This window comes from Trichogramma pretiosum, unplaced genomic scaffold (assembly GCF_000599845.2).
Source record: "Trichogramma pretiosum strain Unisexual culture from Peru unplaced genomic scaffold, Tpre_2.0 scaffold2, whole genome shotgun sequence".
NCBI classification, from domain to species: Eukaryota; Metazoa; Arthropoda; class Insecta; order Hymenoptera; family Trichogrammatidae; genus Trichogramma; species Trichogramma pretiosum.
The window spans coordinates 4,692,769-4,714,305 of record NW_019641687.1 but is presented as its reverse complement, the minus strand read 5'-3'; the positions used below and the strand labels follow the sequence as shown (position 1 = coordinate 4,714,305).

The 21,537-nt window shown below is 45.1% G+C and overlaps 1 protein-coding gene across 3 annotated transcripts; it reads left to right on the top strand.

The window, feature by feature from the left end:
- Positions 1–747: 747 nt before the first annotated feature.
- LOC106659142 (receptor-type guanylate cyclase gcy-3-like) lies at positions 748–20,286 on the top strand. 3 transcript variants are annotated; one of them, XM_014381514.2, is made up of 11 exons: positions 748–2,069; positions 14,151–14,254; positions 14,367–14,592; positions 14,672–16,109; positions 16,239–16,352; positions 16,437–16,835; positions 17,584–17,930; positions 17,999–18,523; positions 18,590–18,702; positions 18,778–18,985; positions 19,062–20,286. In XM_014381514.2, exons 2-11 carry the CDS (start codon positions 14,164–14,166, stop codon positions 19,600–19,602), a joined length of 4,002 nt encoding a protein of 1,333 aa, XP_014237000.1. In that variant the 5' UTR covers positions 748–2,069; positions 14,151–14,163; the 3' UTR covers positions 19,603–20,286. The 3 variants fall into 3 exon arrangements, with proteins under 3 accessions (XP_014237000.1, XP_014237001.1, XP_023317070.1); XM_014381515.2 differs by lacking the exon at positions 748–2,069 and adding an exon at positions 13,858–13,924; XM_023461302.1 differs by lacking the exon at positions 748–2,069 and adding an exon at positions 13,936–14,089.
- Positions 20,287–21,537: the final 1,251 nt, after the last annotated feature.

The window sequence follows — 21,537 nt, the reverse complement described above, 5'->3', positions numbered from 1 at the left end:
CTCGCAAGCGGCGGCGCCGCGGCGCACATACATACATAATACCCAGAAACGGATCGATTTTGTTTACTTCCGATGTCGCAGCCGCATTCGCACCTCGATAATTAGAGCAAAGCTGCGACGACGTCTGTTTCTCGCCGATTGCCATAAAGATTAACGTCCAGAGCAGAAAGATATATTGGATGCGACGCGCAGTTATAATCAGTGTAAGTGCTCCTATAAGCAGTTGTTGTTGTCGTCGTCGTCGTCGCGCGACAACGCGATATATTTTCAAAAGTTCGCGCGCCGCCGCTCGAGCTCTTTATAAGCTTACTACGTCGTCATCCTAGACGCGAGTCTCACACGGGCCGTTTAAACTTGGCACATGAACCTTGTGTGCGCGCGCGCGCGTGTGTGTGTGTGTGTGTAGTAGAGGGAGCCGATCTACTACGTAACACCGGCGAGCGTAAATTGCACTACGCGAAAAACGTGTGACTCGCTCTCCGTATGACGTTATTATATTTTGCACGTGCCGCGACGTGCATCGTGTACTATAACACAACAACAACGACGCGCGACGTTACAGAGAGCACGCGGTTGGCGCTCTTTGCGCGTAATTAATATAGTACATCGGTAGACGCGACCGTTTGACTGCACGGCTGGCCACTGCACTGCACTCGCGCGTTTGACGCAGTTGGCTGCGCCACAGCAGCAGCGGCAGCAGCAGCAGAGTACAATGTATGCATGCATTATTTAAAAGTGCACACGCGAGTGACGCGTAAATTCGCTCGTAAAACTACTTTCGTCAGTGCAGCAGAGGCGAGGTATAAGGCGAGCAGCGATCGCCTGCGATCGTTAGAGGGAGAGAATATTTTACCGACTCATCATCGTCATCGCTCGCGTATATAGGAGCCGATCGACTCTGCGCCGCGCTCGCCCCCGCCTACCCCGCCCGCTCGTTCCGTCTTATAAATGTGTTTGTGTGCCGTATACGTAAACGTTCTTGTGCTTTTATAAAACGAGTATAGCTCCCACAAGTATATAGATACGCGTATAATCGTAGCGCGCGCGGACGTGTACAGTTTGTGTGGTGCGTGTTGCGCGCCGAGCACAGGTGAGAGGTGCCTCTGCAGCAGCAGCAGCAGCAGCAGCAACGTGTGTGCCGATTTTTGGGGGATCGCGAGCAGCAGCAGCAACAGTGTGCTCGAGGCAGAGCAGAGAGGAGTCGATTACCTTTCTCTCTGCGCGCCGTTTCGCGTTGTATAGCAGTAGAAAAAGACGAGCGTTAAGCGGAGCTGAAGCGGAGTCGAAGCTCCGAAGAGTATAGTCGCAACGAAATTGAGTCGCGGATCAGCCGCCGCGCGGCAATGACACACGCGGACGCGGACAACGACGTGCTGTGCTGCTGTCTGAGACTCCGCGTTGCCAAGACTACGCTCGTCGAAATTAAGCTGGCCGACAACAAAGTGTTTTTACGATAACAACGACGATCGTCAGTTTTTTCGTTCTCGGTAGCTATAGCTGCTATTGCTGGATTTATGTAATATAATTTAAACACGCGGGTGCGTGTGTTTGTGTGTGCGTTTGTCAGTGTTACGAGTGTAGATATATATCGGAAGCATGCGTCGTTGTATCGACAAGAGCCAGTCGAGTGACGCATTATTGTGCGATGATCGAACGCTGTTTACCGATCATTTACCATACTACTACAATTTTTTGTGACGATTGTGTCTTCATCCAAGTGCTTCTGACGCCGCCGCCACCGCCGCTACTGCCGAAGATAAGCGCGAGCTTGTCATTGAACTCGATCGCACTTGCAGCAGGAAGTAAACGTGCGCGAGCGTGCGTGCGCGTGTGTGTGTGTGTGCTCAGTGCGCGCGTCCTTGTTTGTCGCGCTAGTGAAAAGTTCCCAAGATAATACACGATATACTAAAAACGCAGCGAGTTTTGTGGAGCGCGAACACGCAAAAATAGGCGGAAGTAGATGCCTCCTCGCACTGCTGCGGCGGCTCCAACTACTGCAACTGCCTTTTTGAATTTCTCGCGTCGTCCCACGAGCGAGCGCCCCGAGAAAAACACGCTTGAACGCACAGGTGAGAGACGACGACGAACGAACGGCGATGTCGAAATCGAGTCGACCGTTGTGTTTTCATATATATGTATATAGCATCATCGATGCGCAGCAAAAAAGTGTAAACAGCTCGTCTCGAGCGATCTATAATGATTTCCTCGTTCGCTCGAGCTGTGCGCGCAAGCACTTGCCGCTAGGCTTTAAACGATCGTAGATAAAGTCGTATATTTATTAGCACTTGTTAAGTGTATTATTACACTTTGTTTACGAGTACTGTCCTGATGCTGCTGCTGCTGCCGTCGACGTCGAAGTCGACGGCGACGACGACATGTACACACGTTCCGTGTAAAGCACGGCTCTCGCTACACGGCGAGAGGAACGAAATCTAATCCGTCGGGGCGTTGCGCAACTCGTGTAATGCGATAAGTACAAAAGACACATCGGCGGCGAGTGTCAAAGCAATGTCTAGTTCAGCTGCAGCAGCTTCATCGCGCGTTGCGATGAATTACGATCTCGGGCGGGGGACGAGCTCTCCTCGGGAAAATTTTGAAAGATTTAACAAATAGCTCTTGCAGCGTCTCTTTGGAGTTTGGGCTATTTTTAACCTCGGACTGCAGGAATATGAATTCTCGTGAATTTTTCTTTTTAAATATAAACACACACACGAGCCACTGCGGCTGCTGCTGCTGCTGTTGGGTGTAAAAACTAAACGCTGCATCTCTCTTCGTCCGCGTTTATGTGTTTTCTTACGCGACAGATGTTAAAACCGGTAAAAATGTATATCAGTCACGGGCAGAGAGGCTCGACGAGCTAGTGAAAGAGAGGCGAAGAGCGATACTACATGGAAAACGTCAAGTATAATATCATCGCGGCTCTCGAGAGCAAATACGTAATAATATTGAAATGCTAAAAGTATTTGCAAACATGACACGAGAGAGAGAGAGAGAGAGAGAGGAGGAAAACCTGTATTCCATCACATAGGCGGTACATCAATATTAATGACGTTTTGTCTTTTTTTTTTATTCGTGCCTACGCGTACGCGCTATTTATCAAGGAAAGCAGAGATGAAGCTCTCGCTGCTATACATTTCCGACTCTGACACATTGAATAAGTCAGTGCACAGAGCGCACAAAGCACACATAAATGAATATATCGATCATAATCGCAAGATTTATGTCTCCGTTCGCTCGCTCGGGTCACAGTCAGACGACGAGAGACGTCTCCCGCATCCGAGGAATAGAATGCAAAGTTCAAATTGATTAACAAAGCGATTGGTTACGATTGCCTCGGATAAATTAGAATTGCGCGCGCGATAATAATTGCGCTTGATTAAGCACCGATTCGACCGGTAATAATACAGATAAATAGTGCACGTATGTAGGCGCGCGCGCGCACGGAGGCTGCGCGTAACATTGGCAATAATTCACTAAGCAGCGCGCATAAACATTTCTTTGGCGCAAGTTTCGGAGTAAAGTAAATTTTAAACAAGCATCTTTATTCATAGTGTTTGTTATTTGGAAATTTTCTGTGCGTGTGATGTTTCGCGCGCGCTATCGAAAACGACGCTCGAACGTAATCCATATCGTCGCGCAGCGCACATGCCGAGCGGAAGAAAACAGTTTGTGTTGATTCCAATGCAAAAGAGTAATTTCCTTATGTAATCAACGATCGATTTGCATAAAATCACTCCCGAAGTAAACACTTTTTCTGCGCCGTGGAACTTTTATTACTTTGCGGTTTTGTATATAGTGAAAGCTGCCGAGCGCGAATCGGCGGAATATAAAGTTTTCGAATTGTTTTTTGCGGGATCACGGAACCAGAGCGCGGAATTTCTTATCTTGTAAATAAAGGAAAAAGTAAAAAAAATATATATATACAAGGCGATCACCATTGCATTCTATAATGCAACGAGCGGAATCAATACGCAAAAAAATGTAAATAAGACAGATTAAACGATGCTATTTATCGCGATTGAGATCGGTATGCGCTTTCGTCATTTTTTAGCTCGGTGCAAGGCGCGCGCGCGCCACAACCTGTTATTCATTTTTGCCGGTGCGCCGCGGCAGTGTCCGCTGTATATATTGGTTTATAAATATTAACAATTGACCAGTGCCCAGAGCCAGACTATTCGCGGCTCTCTGATTTCAGGCGGATTAGAGACGCGAGGGATAGAAAGAGAGAGAGAGAGAGAAAGAGAAAGAGAGGTCGGGCACGTTTATTGGTATAACAACAACGACGGCGACTGCAGCATTGGCCGTTATCTGTTATCTCACGCTTCGAGAACTTGAGACTGCACACTCCGCGTGTGTGCATGTGCGCTCGTGTGCATGTATATGTGCACCGACTTTCATTTTCGGCTTTTATTATAATTATACATCCGGATAGTCGAAGTCTCGTCGTCGCCGGGTAGATATTATTATTTTGCATTGTTAGAGCCTTCGCGCGTGCACACACGACACGTATGATGTACGACGCTATCAGTCGCGTATACATACGAATTGTAGATCGTTTTACAAAATTATATAGCTTTCTCTCTGGGACGCCGCCACCGTCACCGCCGCCGACGTCGTCGTACAATTAATATCTCTCTTTCTCGCTCCCTCGCGCGAGCTCTAGCTAGTTTTTTTTTTTTTTTTTACTTCTATTTGCTTCTTGCAGTGACGCGCGAAGTAGAAAGCGCGAAAATGCTTGTACCGTTAATTTTTTTCTTCTTCTTTTATTTTCGAATAATTTGATATTTATTATCAATGGCTGATCTATGCGCCATGGAAAAAGATCGCGCGACGATGAAACGCGCAAAGAAATCGGTATGTATAGTTATTGACTCGCGGTACATGAATAACACTATGACATGCAACAAGTAGCTGCGCACATATATACCTCTTTCGGTCAGGAATGTTGTTATGGGCTTTTTGTCAGCGTCGTATTATAGCGAAGGCTCTAAAAAGACTTTTGTTCCCGAAGCGCGCGTATACAGGCACAGGTTCGTGTTATTTATGGAAAAAAGAAGGAAATAAGAAAAAGGCCATAAACGTCGAAATTCATTCTTGACTCGGGCAAATGCCTCGGCTCGTCTATACCACCTCTATAATGAAATCCTGTTCATTAAAATTAATGATTTACAATGTCTGCCGCTGCTGCCACGTTGCGCGCGAGACATAAAAGTAGATTAAATAATGATATTCGGGCGCGCAATTTCCTCACCGAAGACTGCGGCGAAATGAAACTCGGCCGGGTGAGCGCGCGGGGCCTATTTACATACGATTTTATGACCTTATTAACTTTTTATCATCGTCATCAGCGGCTTTCGGTCTGCTCGTGCACTTGCACACACACACACACACGCGCGCGCATGCATCAGCCGGCGTATAACGTACTGTATAATATTAACGTGTACATCAGACAATCTATTTTCAAAATTCGCCAACGTATAATCATCGTCTAACAATATCGTCGTCGACGAGTTCTTCGCGGTCGTTTCGCGTCTTTGTTTTGCCTCGTCGTCGTCTTTCGCATTTTATATACTTATATATCTGTCCGCGCCGTCCGTGGCGGCGAGTGGGTGGGTTGGAAAAACCACATCAGATTCGCACATGTACCTTGCGATGAGGATCATTAAGCTTTACATGCGCGCATCATGAGACGACGACGACGACGAGACCGAAGAGTCAGCAGCAGCCGCACATCATACGAAGCGAGACAGACGCGTGTAAACGCATAAGCGTACATCACGCACAGCGCACGCATTCACCGTGCTATTTGTGCAAGGGCGTTGCTCGGGCCGCGCGCGCGCGCGCGGGGACGAGCTTTTTTATTCTCCCGATGATGCACACGGCCTGCTGCTGCTGCTGCTCTGTGTGGCGCGCACTTTTATGACCGGATAGCTATATTTTCTATATATAAGCAGCGGGGGTATACGGACTCTCAGCTGTTGCATAAGTCGACCGCAGCTGCTGCTGGAAAATATTCGATTATCACCATGGGTAGATTCAATTTTCTAATTTACAATAAATATCGGCAGCTCGCTGTATGCCCGCACGCGTGCAGAATCAAAATTCCGATCCTCGAAGCTATATGCTGCTACTCCAGCGGAGTTCGACGCGGGACGAAATTCATTACGGTCATTAAAAGTCCGCGAGCTCAGACGGGCGCACGTGAACGGTATTATTAAGCTGCGCGCGCACAAAACTCTCTTTCGCGATTACGATCGCCGTTAATGAAAGATTGACGCGCAGAAGAGCAGCGGTACAGAAGAAGAGAAGAAGTAGGAGCGGGTGCCTGCAAAAAAGAATGTCTTTGTCCCTGACTTTTGTTGCTGCTGCTGCTGCAGTCAGGCTCGCTTATGCTCTATTGTTTTTGCTCCGCATACACATCGCGCAGACTCGCAACGAGTATCAGAATTTTTCCGAGTAATTATCATCGTCGATTCATTACATGTCCATCGTAACACGCCGTCTGGCCGCGTCGCGTATTCGTACCGATATAGAACGTACTTGACATTACACGTGTTATACATCGGCTCGAAATTCAACGCTACCATATAAATTGATCGCGAGCGCGCGCAAAAATACCGCACACGCAGCCGCCCGTGTGCCCGAACAGCTATATTAGCAGGAGGAACACACGCACGCGCGAATCCGAGAACGCGCTACTATACGTACGCGCGGCGTGCACCTGCGGCGCTGCGCGAGCCAAAAATAAATATTTTTTTGCCAGTCGTTATCAAACGAAAATAATATCGTTATCGCATCGTGTGTATAGCATATATTATACATGTATACAAGTCGCATGAGAGCTCGTGTAACCACAGGGGGGGAATTACGCGAGTCGCGCGTATACGAGCCGGCACATTTTGTAAAATTATTATCATCCAAAGGCAAAAAAAAAAACAACATCGAAGAGAGAATGAGGCGTACTATATTATATACCTATATATACCATAATAGCACGTAGCTCTCACGCGCCCGTGCACGCGATAAACCGCCGTAGTCGTCGTCGTCGTGGCCGTAATATAACTTTCGTTATTGCGCCGGAGATTTATACCGCACACAATTATGAACAATTGTGTGTGAATGCGCACGCATTATATCTCTCGGAATAAGGGACCGATCCACCGTTACCACCGCCGCGCTTTTTTCCCTGGGCTGCTTCGTGCTTGCGCGCACGAGAGATGATGAACGCAATCTAAAGCCTTTTCTTTTTCTCTTTTCTCTCTCTTCTTTCATATCTTACAAGATCGACTCCGCAGTCTCCGATCGACCTCTGAGATGTCGTGTATTATATCGAGGAAGCAGCTTACAAATAGCAAGTGCAGTCGGATAAAGAAATAACGAGGTTTCGCAATGCGCTATGTAGCTCGCTCGATGCACTCCATCGTACAATCAGTACGTCAGCAAATTCTCATTCTCTCCTCTCTTCTTCTCTCTCTCTCTCTCTGCTGTCAGCTCGTACATGTGTGTTGTGTATCTGCTACGCTATGTTATGTAGTAAAGTACACTTGACTCTCGCTTTACTCGGCTAAGAGAGCGATGACGAACACGATCAGCTTGAATTTTTAGTCGCTCGAGACTGTATAGTATTTTAAGGACCTTTGCTCGATTATTAATCGTCGATGACAATTGCGACGATCGCAATAATGTAAGAAGCTCGCGAGCACACGTATATGAAGTTTAATGATAAATCGATTATCGATTAAGCCCGAGCGTGTATACAATAATATAATATCGGAACTCGGAGCAAACGCAATTTATACAATGGCAAGATCGGCAATCATCGTTAAATCGCATACGTGTGTGTGTGTGTGTATATGTACCCGCATATAACACAATACGTCGAGGAGGACCCATAAAGCAGCCTTGAGCTAGTTATAGGAGAGAAAATCACCATGGATGTCGATTGCCACGATGCCGGGGCGGTGTGCGGCGGCCGCTTCTCAAGCGTGAATTTTTAAAAAAGTTCAGCGGGTCAAGAAACTTTGAGAATAACAAACACATAAAACCAAAGCACAGCACACTGGCCAAGGCGCACATATAATTTCCATTCCCACAGCTGGCGAAGCGAGAGAACAGCGCGCTTGAAAAAAAGAGAAGCAGCCAGCAGCAGCAGCAGCCAAGAGCTAGAGCTCGGGCGGCAGTTCACTACGCGCTCGCTTGCGCATATTATACACGGATACACACACCTACAACGCGACGATAATAAAAGTGAGTTGTTGTTCCGCGAAGGTTGTCTGGTCGATGAGCCCGAATAGCTCTCTAGCGAGCTAGCGAAGATGCTCCTCCTCCATAATACACGTATAGTACGATGCGCTGCGTGTGCAGAGAGAGCGTCGGGCTTTATAGATATATCTATAATATGCAGCTCCGCGTTCGCTGTACGTGCACGAGGCGCGCGGGTTATTATGCATTAAAATTGCCACACACACGCTCTCGCAATAACACACCTGCCGTCCCGCCAGGCGCGCGTCATTGGCCAGCAGCGCGTCATCGCGCCAGAATTTGGATACGCGTGCGATTTAACGCGTAGTAGTGGTAGTAGTATGCCGGGGCAGGAATTTTGACGACCGCACTCGAGAGTCGTCGACCGAGCGAGAGCCAAAAGGGACGCAGCGCGCGCGCGTGCATGTCAGAGATAAGATTAAGAATGCACACGAGTGCGCGAGAGTCCTTTCGACGCGACTCGACCTGTCCGCAGAGTCCTTATTATTATATATTATATACGTAGCCGCACGACAAAAATGAAAATTAGCCGCAGCTCTTATCTCTCTCTCTCGCTCTCCTTTATTTTCGTACTCACGACCGCAACAACATCTACCTGCCTCAAAGCTCAGTGGCTTCTTTTATTTATTCTTATTCCTTTTCAACTCGACTCAATTCAACTCGACTGTTTGTTTGTGGAGCTTGAATAATATCAAAAATGATTATCCAAGGGAGATTATTTTAATCGCTGGGGCTGCGGCGCGCGCGCGAGTTATTACGTGCATTCGTTTTCATCTTGTTTTCATCTTCATTTCTCTCTCTCTCTGCTGCGGTGGCGGTAGAGGTAACGGTGGAGGTGCTTAAAAACATCGTGTTCCTAAATTTAGACGCGCCACTATGATACTAGCATCATAGAGGAGTCTCAGCTCTTTCTTTCGCTCTCTTTCTCTCTCTCTCTCTCCAAAATTAGGAGTTAAAAATTTTCGTACGATGAATGAAGATTACTCGGAATCTGGAACGTAAATATTCGCTAACACTCGTAGCAACAGCAGCGGCACCACAGCTCGTATAACCGATGCGATGGTCGTTCTCGCGGTGGAGTCTGACGAAAATTACGTGCTATTCCTGTTATGACCTCATTTTCGCTTCGTAAACACACACACATGCACTAACGCACACTAACGCTCGCGCGCGCATGAGATCGAAAAACATGAATGGAAAGTATAAACGTGCGTGGCATCGCGTATATAGACAACAACACGGGAATGCGATGCCTGCACAAACTCGCATGAATTTTTTAAGCAGAGAAAGCTCACTCGCGCACACGGGTTTATATATAAGAGCCTAATTTCGTGCCTTTATTAATGATGTTTCTCTCGGTGACATACATGGAATGGGAGTGATTTTTTTCCACTTCGCGCGCAGACAAACGTTGTGTGCGCGCCTTGTTTTGCTATATATATTTCTCTCGCATACGACGTTTATTATGAAGTCAGATATGGCGTGCTCTCTCGTATACCCCGCACTGAGTTGAGTAAGATCTCCACATCTCTCTCTCTCTCCAATCTGGTTTAGCTCCATGTTCGATATACGCACAACTATGGATACATTTAATGTTGTTTTTTTCATTCTCGTACTTTCCTGCGTGCAATTTTTCACGTCTGTGTCATGCTTACTATTGCACTATTTTCTGCGCCCTATAGCATGCAGCACGCCCGTCCGCCCGCCTGCTCGTGTGTGTGTGTGCGCGCGTATTATGGCAATAAATAATTTTTTTCATGACTGGCGCGCATAGGCGTATTACAATATGGGCAAACATTTCAGGTCTCGGGTATTGTGTGCATGCGAATCATGTAATATCGCCAGTCGAGGGGATACACGTATGCAGCGAAAAAAATATTTGTAATGTAAATCATAAATGTACGCGAGAAGCGACGAGAGAGGAGGTATTTGCAGTACGCTTGCGTTCGGTCAATTAGCTGTTTCTACCTAATCACGAATTCCACGTAGAATCGTTAGATGGATTAGCAAAAGACGATTAAAATCAATTCAAATGCTAATGACTTCTTTATCGATTTTTTTTCCTTACGAAAACAAGAAAAGAATACAACAAGCGGATTCTCGAGAGAACAAAGTCAAAACCGTCGATCTTTTGTTTTTGAAAGAATAATCCGTTGAATCTTTAAGCATATGCTCTTATTTTCGGCCATGTCCTTGTATAATTAATAAGGGTTGATAATTAATATTAACAATTGTACATAAAACAATATTTAAAATTGGTTGGCTGGGATAGAGGCCACTGTCCAGTTCCACAACATCGTGCTTTGACTTACATGTTGCTTATACAATTATTTTGACTTTACTACTTGCAGATTTACAGATAAAGATACTCGCCATCTAGTGGTAAAAAGTGGCATTAATTATGATTGAATTTTCATGAATTCTTAAGCACTTTCAATCCAAATATTTAATTTGAGTATAGAACTTCATCTTTTTCATTTAGTTTTGCACTGAAAATAATGTTAATCATTGCATTTTCACGAATTTGTTGTAGTTTATGATTTTTCTAATTTTTTTTTCTAATTTTTTTCTTTTAAATAAATTTTTTTTTATACTTTGCTGGCTAGGTGCTACCGCACCTCTTGATTTTATGTGAAAGTACCTTAATTTGAATGTTTTGATGTAAAGTGAATCTGCAAGGTTTTTTTTAAAGATGTAGTTATACTGAATGCTCTTAAAAATTATTCTCACTTGAAAAAAAAAAAAAAACAATAACACACACAAGAGCGATGAAAAGACGTTCCAACGAGTGGCATTAGCGAAAAAGTGTGTAAAAAATCGCGAGCAGCAGCAGAAGCAACTCATCGTCGCACGAGCGCGCGAAGATACGAAAACAACAAGCGCAGCGATCGCACGCGCATCTGACGCGTGACGCACTCACTTGCTAGAATTACATTTTTAAATCCTCGACTACTCTCGCGTATTAATATGCAACACGAGAGAGAGAAAGAAAGAGTGAGAGAGAGGGAGATATTGCAAACGAGCGACAGGCATGGCCATTGTTCGGGCCTCGAGGCAGCTCGACACGGAGTGAGTGACGATTTTTTTGTGTATTCGAAAGCACATGTGCTCGCCGCCGCCGCCGACCGACGCGTCGTCGTCTTGGTCGTGTATCTGCTTTTTTGGGCTTAACAACCAGCCAACGGAATCGGACACGTTGAAATATATTGCGCGAATTTTCAAATGCCACACACGCTTTCGAGTTTCCTGGTGAACGCCACGCGTGTAAATGGCTATATATGTGCGCGAGCTTCGCGGTTCCTTCTTTTGTTATTTGCCAATGCATGACCGGCTCGAGCTCGGGGGGCCTCGGGCAAGGTTATTCTAATGAGTCTTGACGTCATGATGCATCGCAACTCATCTCTTATTTTTCATCTTTTTTTTTCCTTCAATTCTATCGGTGCAGCGATTGAAACTCTTATTTTAATTGCATCTATTATTGCAATTCTAATGATTCCGAGTGAGCACAGCAGTCTTCGAGCGTTATGTCGAGTTTTTTTTTGCTATATATCGAATTCGAGTTCCGTTTCAATAGTGTCATTTATCGCTCGAGCATAACTATATGATTATAATTTTACGATGATTACAGAGATAACGATTTTGTCTTGTAAAAAGAGCCTCGAGATTAAGATGTTTGTGCAAAATATACAGCCACTCGTGTACCGCCGCAATAATGGAGGCCAAACAAACGAGCTCGATGATTGCGGGCTTTTTTTTTCTTCATTCCGAAAGTCGTTATTGTTTCGCAAGTAAAAGCTCGGGCAGAGGGAGAATCGCGGAAACCCAAGGCGGAAATGCGGTTAACTGCCGGCAACAATAAACTGCTGAATATCCCACTATAATATTGATTAGAAAATATTTTCTCCCCCTCGTGTGCTCGTACGCTCTCGAGTAATCGAAAATCCAGCATCGTGCACGTGACGCAATATATAGCGCGTAGCGCTATTAAAAAATAAAGCAAAAATACACACGCGGGATAAATTGCGATCGTGTGCGTATTAAAAAAAAAAGAAAAAGAGAGAGAAGAAAAAAAAACTCGTTGGAGTTATATTGATAGTCACGCCGCGAGGAAAAAACAATTTTTAATCGCGCTATATTACAAAATAATAATTATGCCCGAGAGCTAGCTGCACTAGCCGAGCTTGATCGCTTCGAGCGCGCAAACGTGTACAGTGCAGTGGTAGCATACAAAACGCGGAAACGCAGCACACACACACACATGCACCGAATCCTCGATTGCCAAGGTACGCATACGAAGTGCGCCGCTGCGAGCGAATATATACTTTTTTAATTCATTATGTAGGTCGCTGGCTTGTGTGTGCGCCGCGTCTGCTCTCGGCAGTCCAAAGTAATTTTGCAAACGCATATATACGCACGCGGCTGCTCGTGCTTGTGTGTGTGTGTGTGTGTGCGGCGCGCGCGAGGTAGAAGAATCTAAGAATAGTAACGAGCAACTAGATAGTGTCGCAAACTGCGACTGCACGAGCGAGAGCGAAGGCATATAATATACAAGAGAGATGCGCTGCTGCTACAGCTCGTTTGTCGCTATTGTAAACAAACACGCGACGATATGCGCTCACGCATAGCGTGTACATCACGCACTGTACACGCGAGACGACGAAATTCACGGAATCGCGCGACTGCCTTAGCTGCGACGGCAGCGGTGCAGTGCGCAACGAAGATTAATTATCCCGAGCGAATGATGATATCGATCGGCTCTCTCTCTCTCTCGCTCTCGAGCGCGTATAACGCGACTTTAAATATATATTGAAAAACGTTAGGCGAGCTCTGAAAATGCTCGAGTGTACGATGCACTGCAAGCGTGCGCCTAGTACTTATATGCGGCGCACGGAAATTCCGTCGATTAAATCTGCATGCGGGGTACTGCGGCACGGCGCGAGCTGACGGATCGGTAACAGCCACCGGCGGTGCGGAAGGCGGCTCGAGATATCGTATACACTGCGTTCATTAATTCGATACACACAACGTATATACGTATAATTTTGCCCTCACGAAACCAGAGTCGAAAAAGCAGCTCTCTGCGCCGATCGCGAACCAGAGAGAGAACGCTCGTTTCATGATCAGAAACGACGCGCTAACTAGGCTGATCGAATAGAAAATATACTCACAGACACACACAGACACACATTGGCAGTGCGTAGTATACGTACGTCGTGTGATCGTTGCCGAGCGTATTAGCGTATATCTCCGCCGATGGGCGTTTAATTTAATCATCACTGTCCAAGTGCGTACGCGCGCGCGAGAGAGAGGAAGAGAGTGCGAAAAAATTCTCGCGCGCTTAATTTTTTTATTTTTATTTTTATCGCCGCCTGCAGCAGCGGCAGGCAGCTGCACACGTTGAGCTCGCTCGCTCGGCTCGCATGCTGTTTTAACACGCTATTAATCGAAAATGAAATTATATTACTGCTTATTGATCTGTTATACAGATTTAAATTATATTGAAATTGCGACGCGGGCGCGCGCGTTTATAAATGTTGTGTATATATCTGTTTCTCGCACTCGGCAGATAGCGGCTCTCGTGAGCGCGCGCCTTCGGTATTTCATGTATATACAAGAAAACTTTCATTTATAAGTTTCCGAGTCATTAAGTACGAACGACTTGGTAATTTGTCACTGTCAAATTTTAGCATTATAGAGAACCACTACTCGTCGCTCTAGAGAGATTTTCTCGCTACTTCGTAGAGGTGTAGAGCGCGAGGTGGCACCTATCATTGTCAACGATCGTCGTATTTTAACAATCGCGTCTGCTCGCTTATTAAATATACATGTACATGTATTTGACGCACGAGCGATTATTCAAGACACTTTTTTTTCTGCTTTCGTTACAGATAGGCCTCGAAGATGCGGGTGCGCCACGTAATAATCGGCCTGCTCGTACTCGTGTGCGCGGTCAATACCGCGCACTCGAACAAGTGTCTGACTATGCTCGAAGGTTGGTGGTACTTTGTTTTTTTTTCTTGTCGCTTGGTGTTTTTATTTCGATGCACGAACCGGTTATTTCGGTCGCGACGCGGGCTTAATTGACTGGAAATGTCTTTTTGCAGAAGTCAATCCGAAGAGGATTGTTCGCTTCGAGAACGAGCCGTTCAATATAAAATTTGAAGCGTCGACGCGAGTGACGCACCGCTTGGTGACCAAAATCATGAAGATATACTTGCAAGAGGTGCTCGGTTATTCCGACATAACGATCGTCGATGTGGAGGACGATTTCAATATTACGGCCAATTTCGCCAGGCTCTCGGAAAATTTGACCAATTCTCGAAAGTCGATGTGAGTTTTAATTGAATCAAAAGTTGAAATTAAAAATTTTGCGACGCTCGAATCGTTAATTTCATTTTCATAATCGCAGTATTCCGGAATCGATGGTCAACATGGAGGTGTGGATACCGCCTCACTTGGACACCACTCCGCTGTTGGATAAGCACGACGTCCTCGAGTTGGGCTCGGTCGGTCCGCCCGGTCACTTCGGCTGGTTCATACCCGTCGGACTGTCGCGACTCAACGACAGCTGGATCACGTTCACCAAGCAGGAGACGGCGGCGCGATTCGACGTCAGCGAAGTCGACTGGAGAAAGATCGCCAACGCCACCATCAAATCGGAGACGGAGTTCTATTGCAAGGAGTCGTTCTGCCAAGACGGAATGTACGTGCCGACTCAGTGCCAAGCCAACAAACTCCAGTCTCAGCCGTGCGCCATGCTCTTGGCCGACTACTCCAGTCCCACGAAGTTCATCAAGGATCACATCGACCATTACAAGTTGTACGTGAAAGTCGCTTGGGTCGGACCGAACTTGAAGCATCTCATCAAATACCTGACCAAGGAGTACTTGCAGTCGTCGAACAACGAAAAATCCCTGGTCGTCCTGCATTACACCCCCAGCAGCGTGATTCCCAACGAGAGCGAGTACGTGAACGTGGACTTTCCCAGATGCGGCTCGAGGGGCTCGCACGAGGGCTGCCTCTACGAGACGAGAAAATTGGAGAAGCTCGTGTGGAATCGGCTCGAGCCCATAGCCAAGCTGGCCTTCGAGGCCATCAATCGGGTCAAGTACACCGAGGAGATGTACGAGGCTCTGATCGACAAGTACAACGAGAAGCTGGTCGGCGGCACGTCCTACTCGAAGCTGTCGGCGATCGAGAACGAGGTGGCCTGCGACTGGCTGCGGGACAATTTGCGCTTCGCCCTGACGCACTGGATGCCCAACGACGAGGACAAGAACACCCTGATCGTCGGGGGCATCTTTCCCATGACCGGCTCGTTTTACACGGCCAAGTCGATCGTGCTGGCCGCGCAGATGGCCAAGCAGTCGATCAATCACAACAAGACGATCCTGCGCGACTACAATCTCAAGATGCTGATCAACGACGGCCAGTGCAAGTCCGACCTGGTGATGAAGTCCTTCATCGACTACATACTGCACAACTACTACAGCAAGCTGATCGGCGTCCTCGGGCCGGCCTGCTCCGAGACCATCGAGCCGCTCGCCGGCGTCTCCAAGCACTTCTACACGGTCATCATGAGCTACGGCGCCGAGGGCTCGAGCTTCAGCGACCGCAGCCGCTATCCCTACTTCTTCCGGACGATCGGCGAGAATCGCCAGTACCAGTACGTCTATCTGCAGCTGCTGCAGAAGTTCGGCTGGCATCGGGTCGCCGCCTTCTCCGAGGACGGCCTCAAGTACACGGAATACATTTCCTACATGCAAGACATGCTCAGGGACAACGGCATCGAGTTCGTGGTTAATATTAAATTTCCTCGAGAATGGGAGCCGGAAGTTTTGACAAAGGTAATTAGCGATCGCGTTATGTATCTCGGTAGAGTAGCAAAAACTAGCGAGAGAAGTCCAAGCGTCTCAATGTCGATGTGTGTTGATTTTTCTTTTTTCATCGTTTTTTTCTCTCTCTCTCTCGTGTAGTATTTGGAAGAACTGAAGCAGAAACGCGCGAGAATCATTATAGCCGATGTTTACGACCAAGTGGCCCGACTGGTTATGTGCGAGGCTTACAGACACGAGATGACGGCTAAACAGGTACATAGCATTTTTTCTCGCTGATGTAATAATTAATAGCGCGCGCGCGTGTGACGATAATCAAATTCGCATATCCGCTCGCAGAATTACGTGTGGTTTCTGCCGATCTGGCTGAGGTCCAACTGGTTCGACACGGACTACTACAACTCGGCCCAGGGCGAGAGCACCCCCTGCAGCACCGCCGAGATGAAGATGGCCATCAACGGCCACCTCGGCATCTCGCACGCGACTTACGCGCCCGACGACAGCATCATGCAGGAGGGCATCACGGTGCGCGACTGGCGCGACAGGTACGAGCGCTACTGCAGCTCCCAGAAGGAGGTCACCTCGCCCTACGCCGGCTACGCCTACGACGCCATGTGGACCTACGCCTACGCCGTCGACGCCCTGCTCAAGGAGAACTCGAGCTACATCTTCGATCTGCACTCCGAGCACACCGTGTCGAGGTTCACCGATATCATCTCCAAGACCGACTTCAATGGGGTGAGTTACTCGAGATAGACATTAATTTTTTGTAAATGTTATCTTGAATTTGTCATTTCTAAGAACGATTACTTTTATCTCGACTAAAATAATTTCTCTGTATTTTTAACTCGCAAAACATCGTCGAAAACAAAAAAAAATTAAAAACAAAAATTTTCGGCGAAAACAATGAATGATTAAATAAAAATTCGCAATAATAAGAGGAAATATATCAAAGTTTTATGGAGGAAATCAAGCATGAATTTTAAATATACAAAAAAAACCCAATATTCGAATACAAATTTCACTAATTGAAAGATTTTAATTTTTAAAATTTTCAGCGCTAGTAAAATCAAAACTATAATAAACAGTTTAATAGTTTACATTTAAAAAACTGTGATATTTTAGATTGATCCTTACCTTTAAAATTTTTCGTGCGATATTTCTTAATCATTGACACGTGTATTCGCCAACCGCGATCGCATCGAAAATCTAGTTTTTGCAACGCTATATAGCACAATCTTGTGTTTATAATTTATTTTTGGATTTTATAATAATGTGGATATTAATTCACCGGCTTGAACAGGTTATCGGACGTTTGACTTAATAACTTCAAGTTTAATAGCCTGCAACAGATAGTTTTTAAGGATTCTCCAATTTGCGAAATACGTAAATATAGCTTATATATATACGATCGGGTTTTTACGCTCTCGCTTATCACCGAGTTTGATAATGCTGCAATCTAACGAAAAATTTTACGCTCGCATAGGTATCCGGAAGGATTAAATTCGTGGGTGGCCCCTCGAGGTTTCCTGTTATAAATATATACCAGCACATCGATGGCGAAATGAGCATCGTCGGAGATTTTCATCCCAATATTTCCGAAGAAACCAGCCTAGTGTCCGGAGGAACTCTGAACCTGAACATGTCGTCGATCGTCTGGCTCTCGGGAAAGATGCCCGACGACGGTAAGGAGCTACCCGCAAGTTGTCTTTTTCCTCTGATAGCGCAAGTCTTTGGCGTATCCTGCTTTTACGCGCTGATCATTTTCAACGTATTTATATTCGTCCTTCTTATAATCGGAATCATCATCACGGTTTTATTCATAAAAAAGAGGTAAGCTTTATAAATTGGCTGCAGATTGCAGCGACGGTGATATTTAATATCGTAATTATACGTTACAGCTACGAGAGGAGAGTGAAAAGAACCGAGTACTTTATCCAATCCTTGGGCTTGGACCTGCACAATATGAACAATATCTGTCTCGACCGATGGGAAATGTCTCGCAACGACATCGTGATGAACAGGAAAATCGGCGAGGGCGCTTTCGGCACGGTCTATGGTGGTGAGGCTAGATTTCCGGAAAAGGGAGGGGCCTGGGTGTCCGTGGCCGTGAAGACCCTGAAGCAGGGCAGCACGGCCGAGGACAAGTACAACTTCTTCGCCGAGGCCAACGTGATGAAGAGATTCGATCATCAGAACATCGTCAAGCTGCTGGGCGTTCACATGGCGACCGAGCCGGCCCTCGCCGTCATGGAGTTCATGCTCTACGGAGATCTGAAGACTTACCTGCTGGCCAGAAGGGGCTTCGTGAACGAGCGCGTGCCCACTTACGACTACGACGAGATTTCCGATCTCAGGCTGACCTCGATGGCCCTCGACGTCTCGAGAGCTCTGGCTTATCTGGCGGAAAACAACTACGTTCACAGGTAAATGACTATATTAAATTTTGCTTATCGATTCGAGTGGATTACTCAAATATTGTTGTTTTGCAGGGATATCGCATCTCGAAATTGTTTGTTGAATGCTCAGAGGCAAGTGAAACTTGGGGATTTCGGCATGACGAGATATTTATACAACGACGAATGTTATCATTTTAATAGAAAAGGTGAGCAATCGTTGGGTGAAGCATCTGAGATAAACGTATGAATCTCTATATCGTGTATCTCTTATTTTTTTTTAGGTATGCTCCCTGTAAGGTGGATGTCTCCTGAAGCTATTCGAACAGGCAATTTCACATTGGCCTCTGACGTCTGGGCGTACGGCGTTTTAGTATTCGAGATTATCACTTTTGGTAATTTTCCATACCAAGGTATGAGCAATAATCAAGTCATCACTTACGTCGAAGGTGGAAATACTATAAGCATACCCAAAGAAGTTGATCCGAAATTGTAAGCAATTAAAAACAGTTTTTTTATCATTTGAAAAAAATCCAGCATTCTTTTAATATAAAAACAAAAATTACAGAAAAGATTTGCTGTTAAAATGCTGGTCGTTCGTTCCGGCCGAGCGTCCGGCGGCCAAGGAAATCGTCGATTTTCTCGGTAATAATTCGCGAATCATCTCTCCGTGCCTCGACGCGCCGGTAGCCAGCGTCCAACTGGAGCACACCGGCGAGATGGAGATGCACATGAACAATCCTCCCAACGACCGGAAGCCCTCGTTCCCCCGCTGGCCGGCAGCACAGCAGAACAACGCCAACAAGACGACGTCGACGACCATTACTCCGGCCACGGCGAAGATCATGGAGACGATCGAGCTCAACGGCATCAACGCGAACGGCGGCATAGTCGCGGAGACGCCGAGCGTGATCGAGCTGCCGCCGGATCTCCAGCTCGAGAGCTCGCAGCCGCTCCTGAGCAACGACGACCCGCTCAACGATTATTGCGAGAACGAGTCCGCGGAGAACCAGTCGAATCGCTACGTCAACATGAAGCCCGGCGTGACGGTGGACATCAGGCTCGAGGACTCGGTCACCTACATACCGAACGGAAGGCCGTTCTCGTGATAGGCGCGGCTGACGCCTATTTTCACTTTTCTTTTCACTGTGATATCATGTCAACGCGAGATCGATTGACTGAATGCTTTAATTTTGAGACTGATTACCAGGGAACATAGTCGTATTTATACTTATACATACGAATATCGGTATGAATCGCTACGATTATATATTCTTTAGAGATTACTTCTTATTATAGTATACGAATAATTTACTATATTTTACTATTTTACGATACGATTTATGAACAATTTTAAGAAAAAATTGACTCGCGGAATAAAAGCGACTCGAGGCACGAAAAACCATGACAATACTTTGAGCAAAATATTGTTTACTGAGTGTTTTATTACATTGTCAAGACTATTAGTCGGTAAAAATCATCTAACCAAAAATGATTTCCTTGTACAATGAGATGTACGATTTTAAGTATACGTATCTGTTAAGGAACAAACTTTTTTTTATAAGTAATAGAGAGATATTATTTTAGCCGTAAGAAATTACTGTGATACTAGACATATGTAATTGCCTACGAGCATCACTAAATATTATTTTATAAAAAAGCGTTTCCAATTATACATTCAGTTTTGTACGTAAATTATATGAAATTTATTTTTGGATTGTTTGTATCTTCCGATCCGATAATCGCAATAATAAGCATATGCGTGCTAACAATAAAAAATGATTTTTATATTATGTTGTGCAAATAAAATTATGATAATAATGATGCAACATTTTTTAAAGAAGAAATGCCTCAATAATTAGTATCTTGTTTTTCGATGAAGCTCATTGCTTTTTATATTTTCATTGATATATCAAATGATAAGCTTCCCTTTAATTTTAATTTATCAAGGTCAACATTTTTTGCAGCTAATTGAACGTTCGAATTCATTAACCGATCTTTGAGAGGTATGTGTATATTTCTATGATACCCACTAAAGATACAAAGAACGGCACTCTCAAAGCTTATGAATATGACGAAAATACTTATGTATAATCTTTCTTGTTGCGGACGACATTTCTGGAGATACGACGAAGACGAATGGGTTTAAAGCTGACTTTGTAGATGTGGCTGAGCTTATTTTGGAGTCAACACGACGAAAACAAAATGAAAAAGTTCTCAAATAAGAAATCATCACTTAAAGTCAGTGAGAGAACTGATATAAACGTTCGGTGATTTAAACAGATAAAGAAAGAAGCTTTTTATTCGAAGATTAGTTCATTCAATGAATTCCAAAAATAGTTTGATGGAGAAATTAATATTTAAAAAGATGAGGGTAAACTACTCAACTTTATTATAAATCAGAAAAATAGAATGGCACACACATAAAATTTACTATAAATAGAGTAAAATCATCCCCGGTAGAAATTTTAAACATTTATAATGGGCTTATTACCAAAAATATAATTATTAAAAAAAATTGTTTAAAATATTCATTTTTGATTGATACTGATTGACTTGTTTTTGGAAATTTCTCTGTTATAATTTAAGCGCATTTTAAATGACCTGACGATTGAACTGTTATAAAAAACTTAGGTCAGTTTTCAACCACTCTAAATATGGTAATATCACTTTAAGCCTCCGCCACTAGATGGCGAATACCTTTATCTGTAAATTCACAAATGGCAAAGTGAAAATAATTGTATAAGTCGAAGCACGGTTACGGACCACCAGCCACAATGGATATGGCTTTTTTCAAAAAATGTTTATTTTTTCCATAATCTCAAAATAATATCAACAATGTACATATATTCAAAAACTAGCCACAGCAATGCTAAAGCAAATATACACCAACAATTACGGCTAGTGGAAACATGGGCGCCTACATTATCTACAAAAATTTTGTACAGTGCTTTAAGACGTGCTGAGCACGCAAATGTATTACACCATCATAATAAAAACATATAAAAACTGAAAAACTGACCACCAGCAACTGCATTTAAACA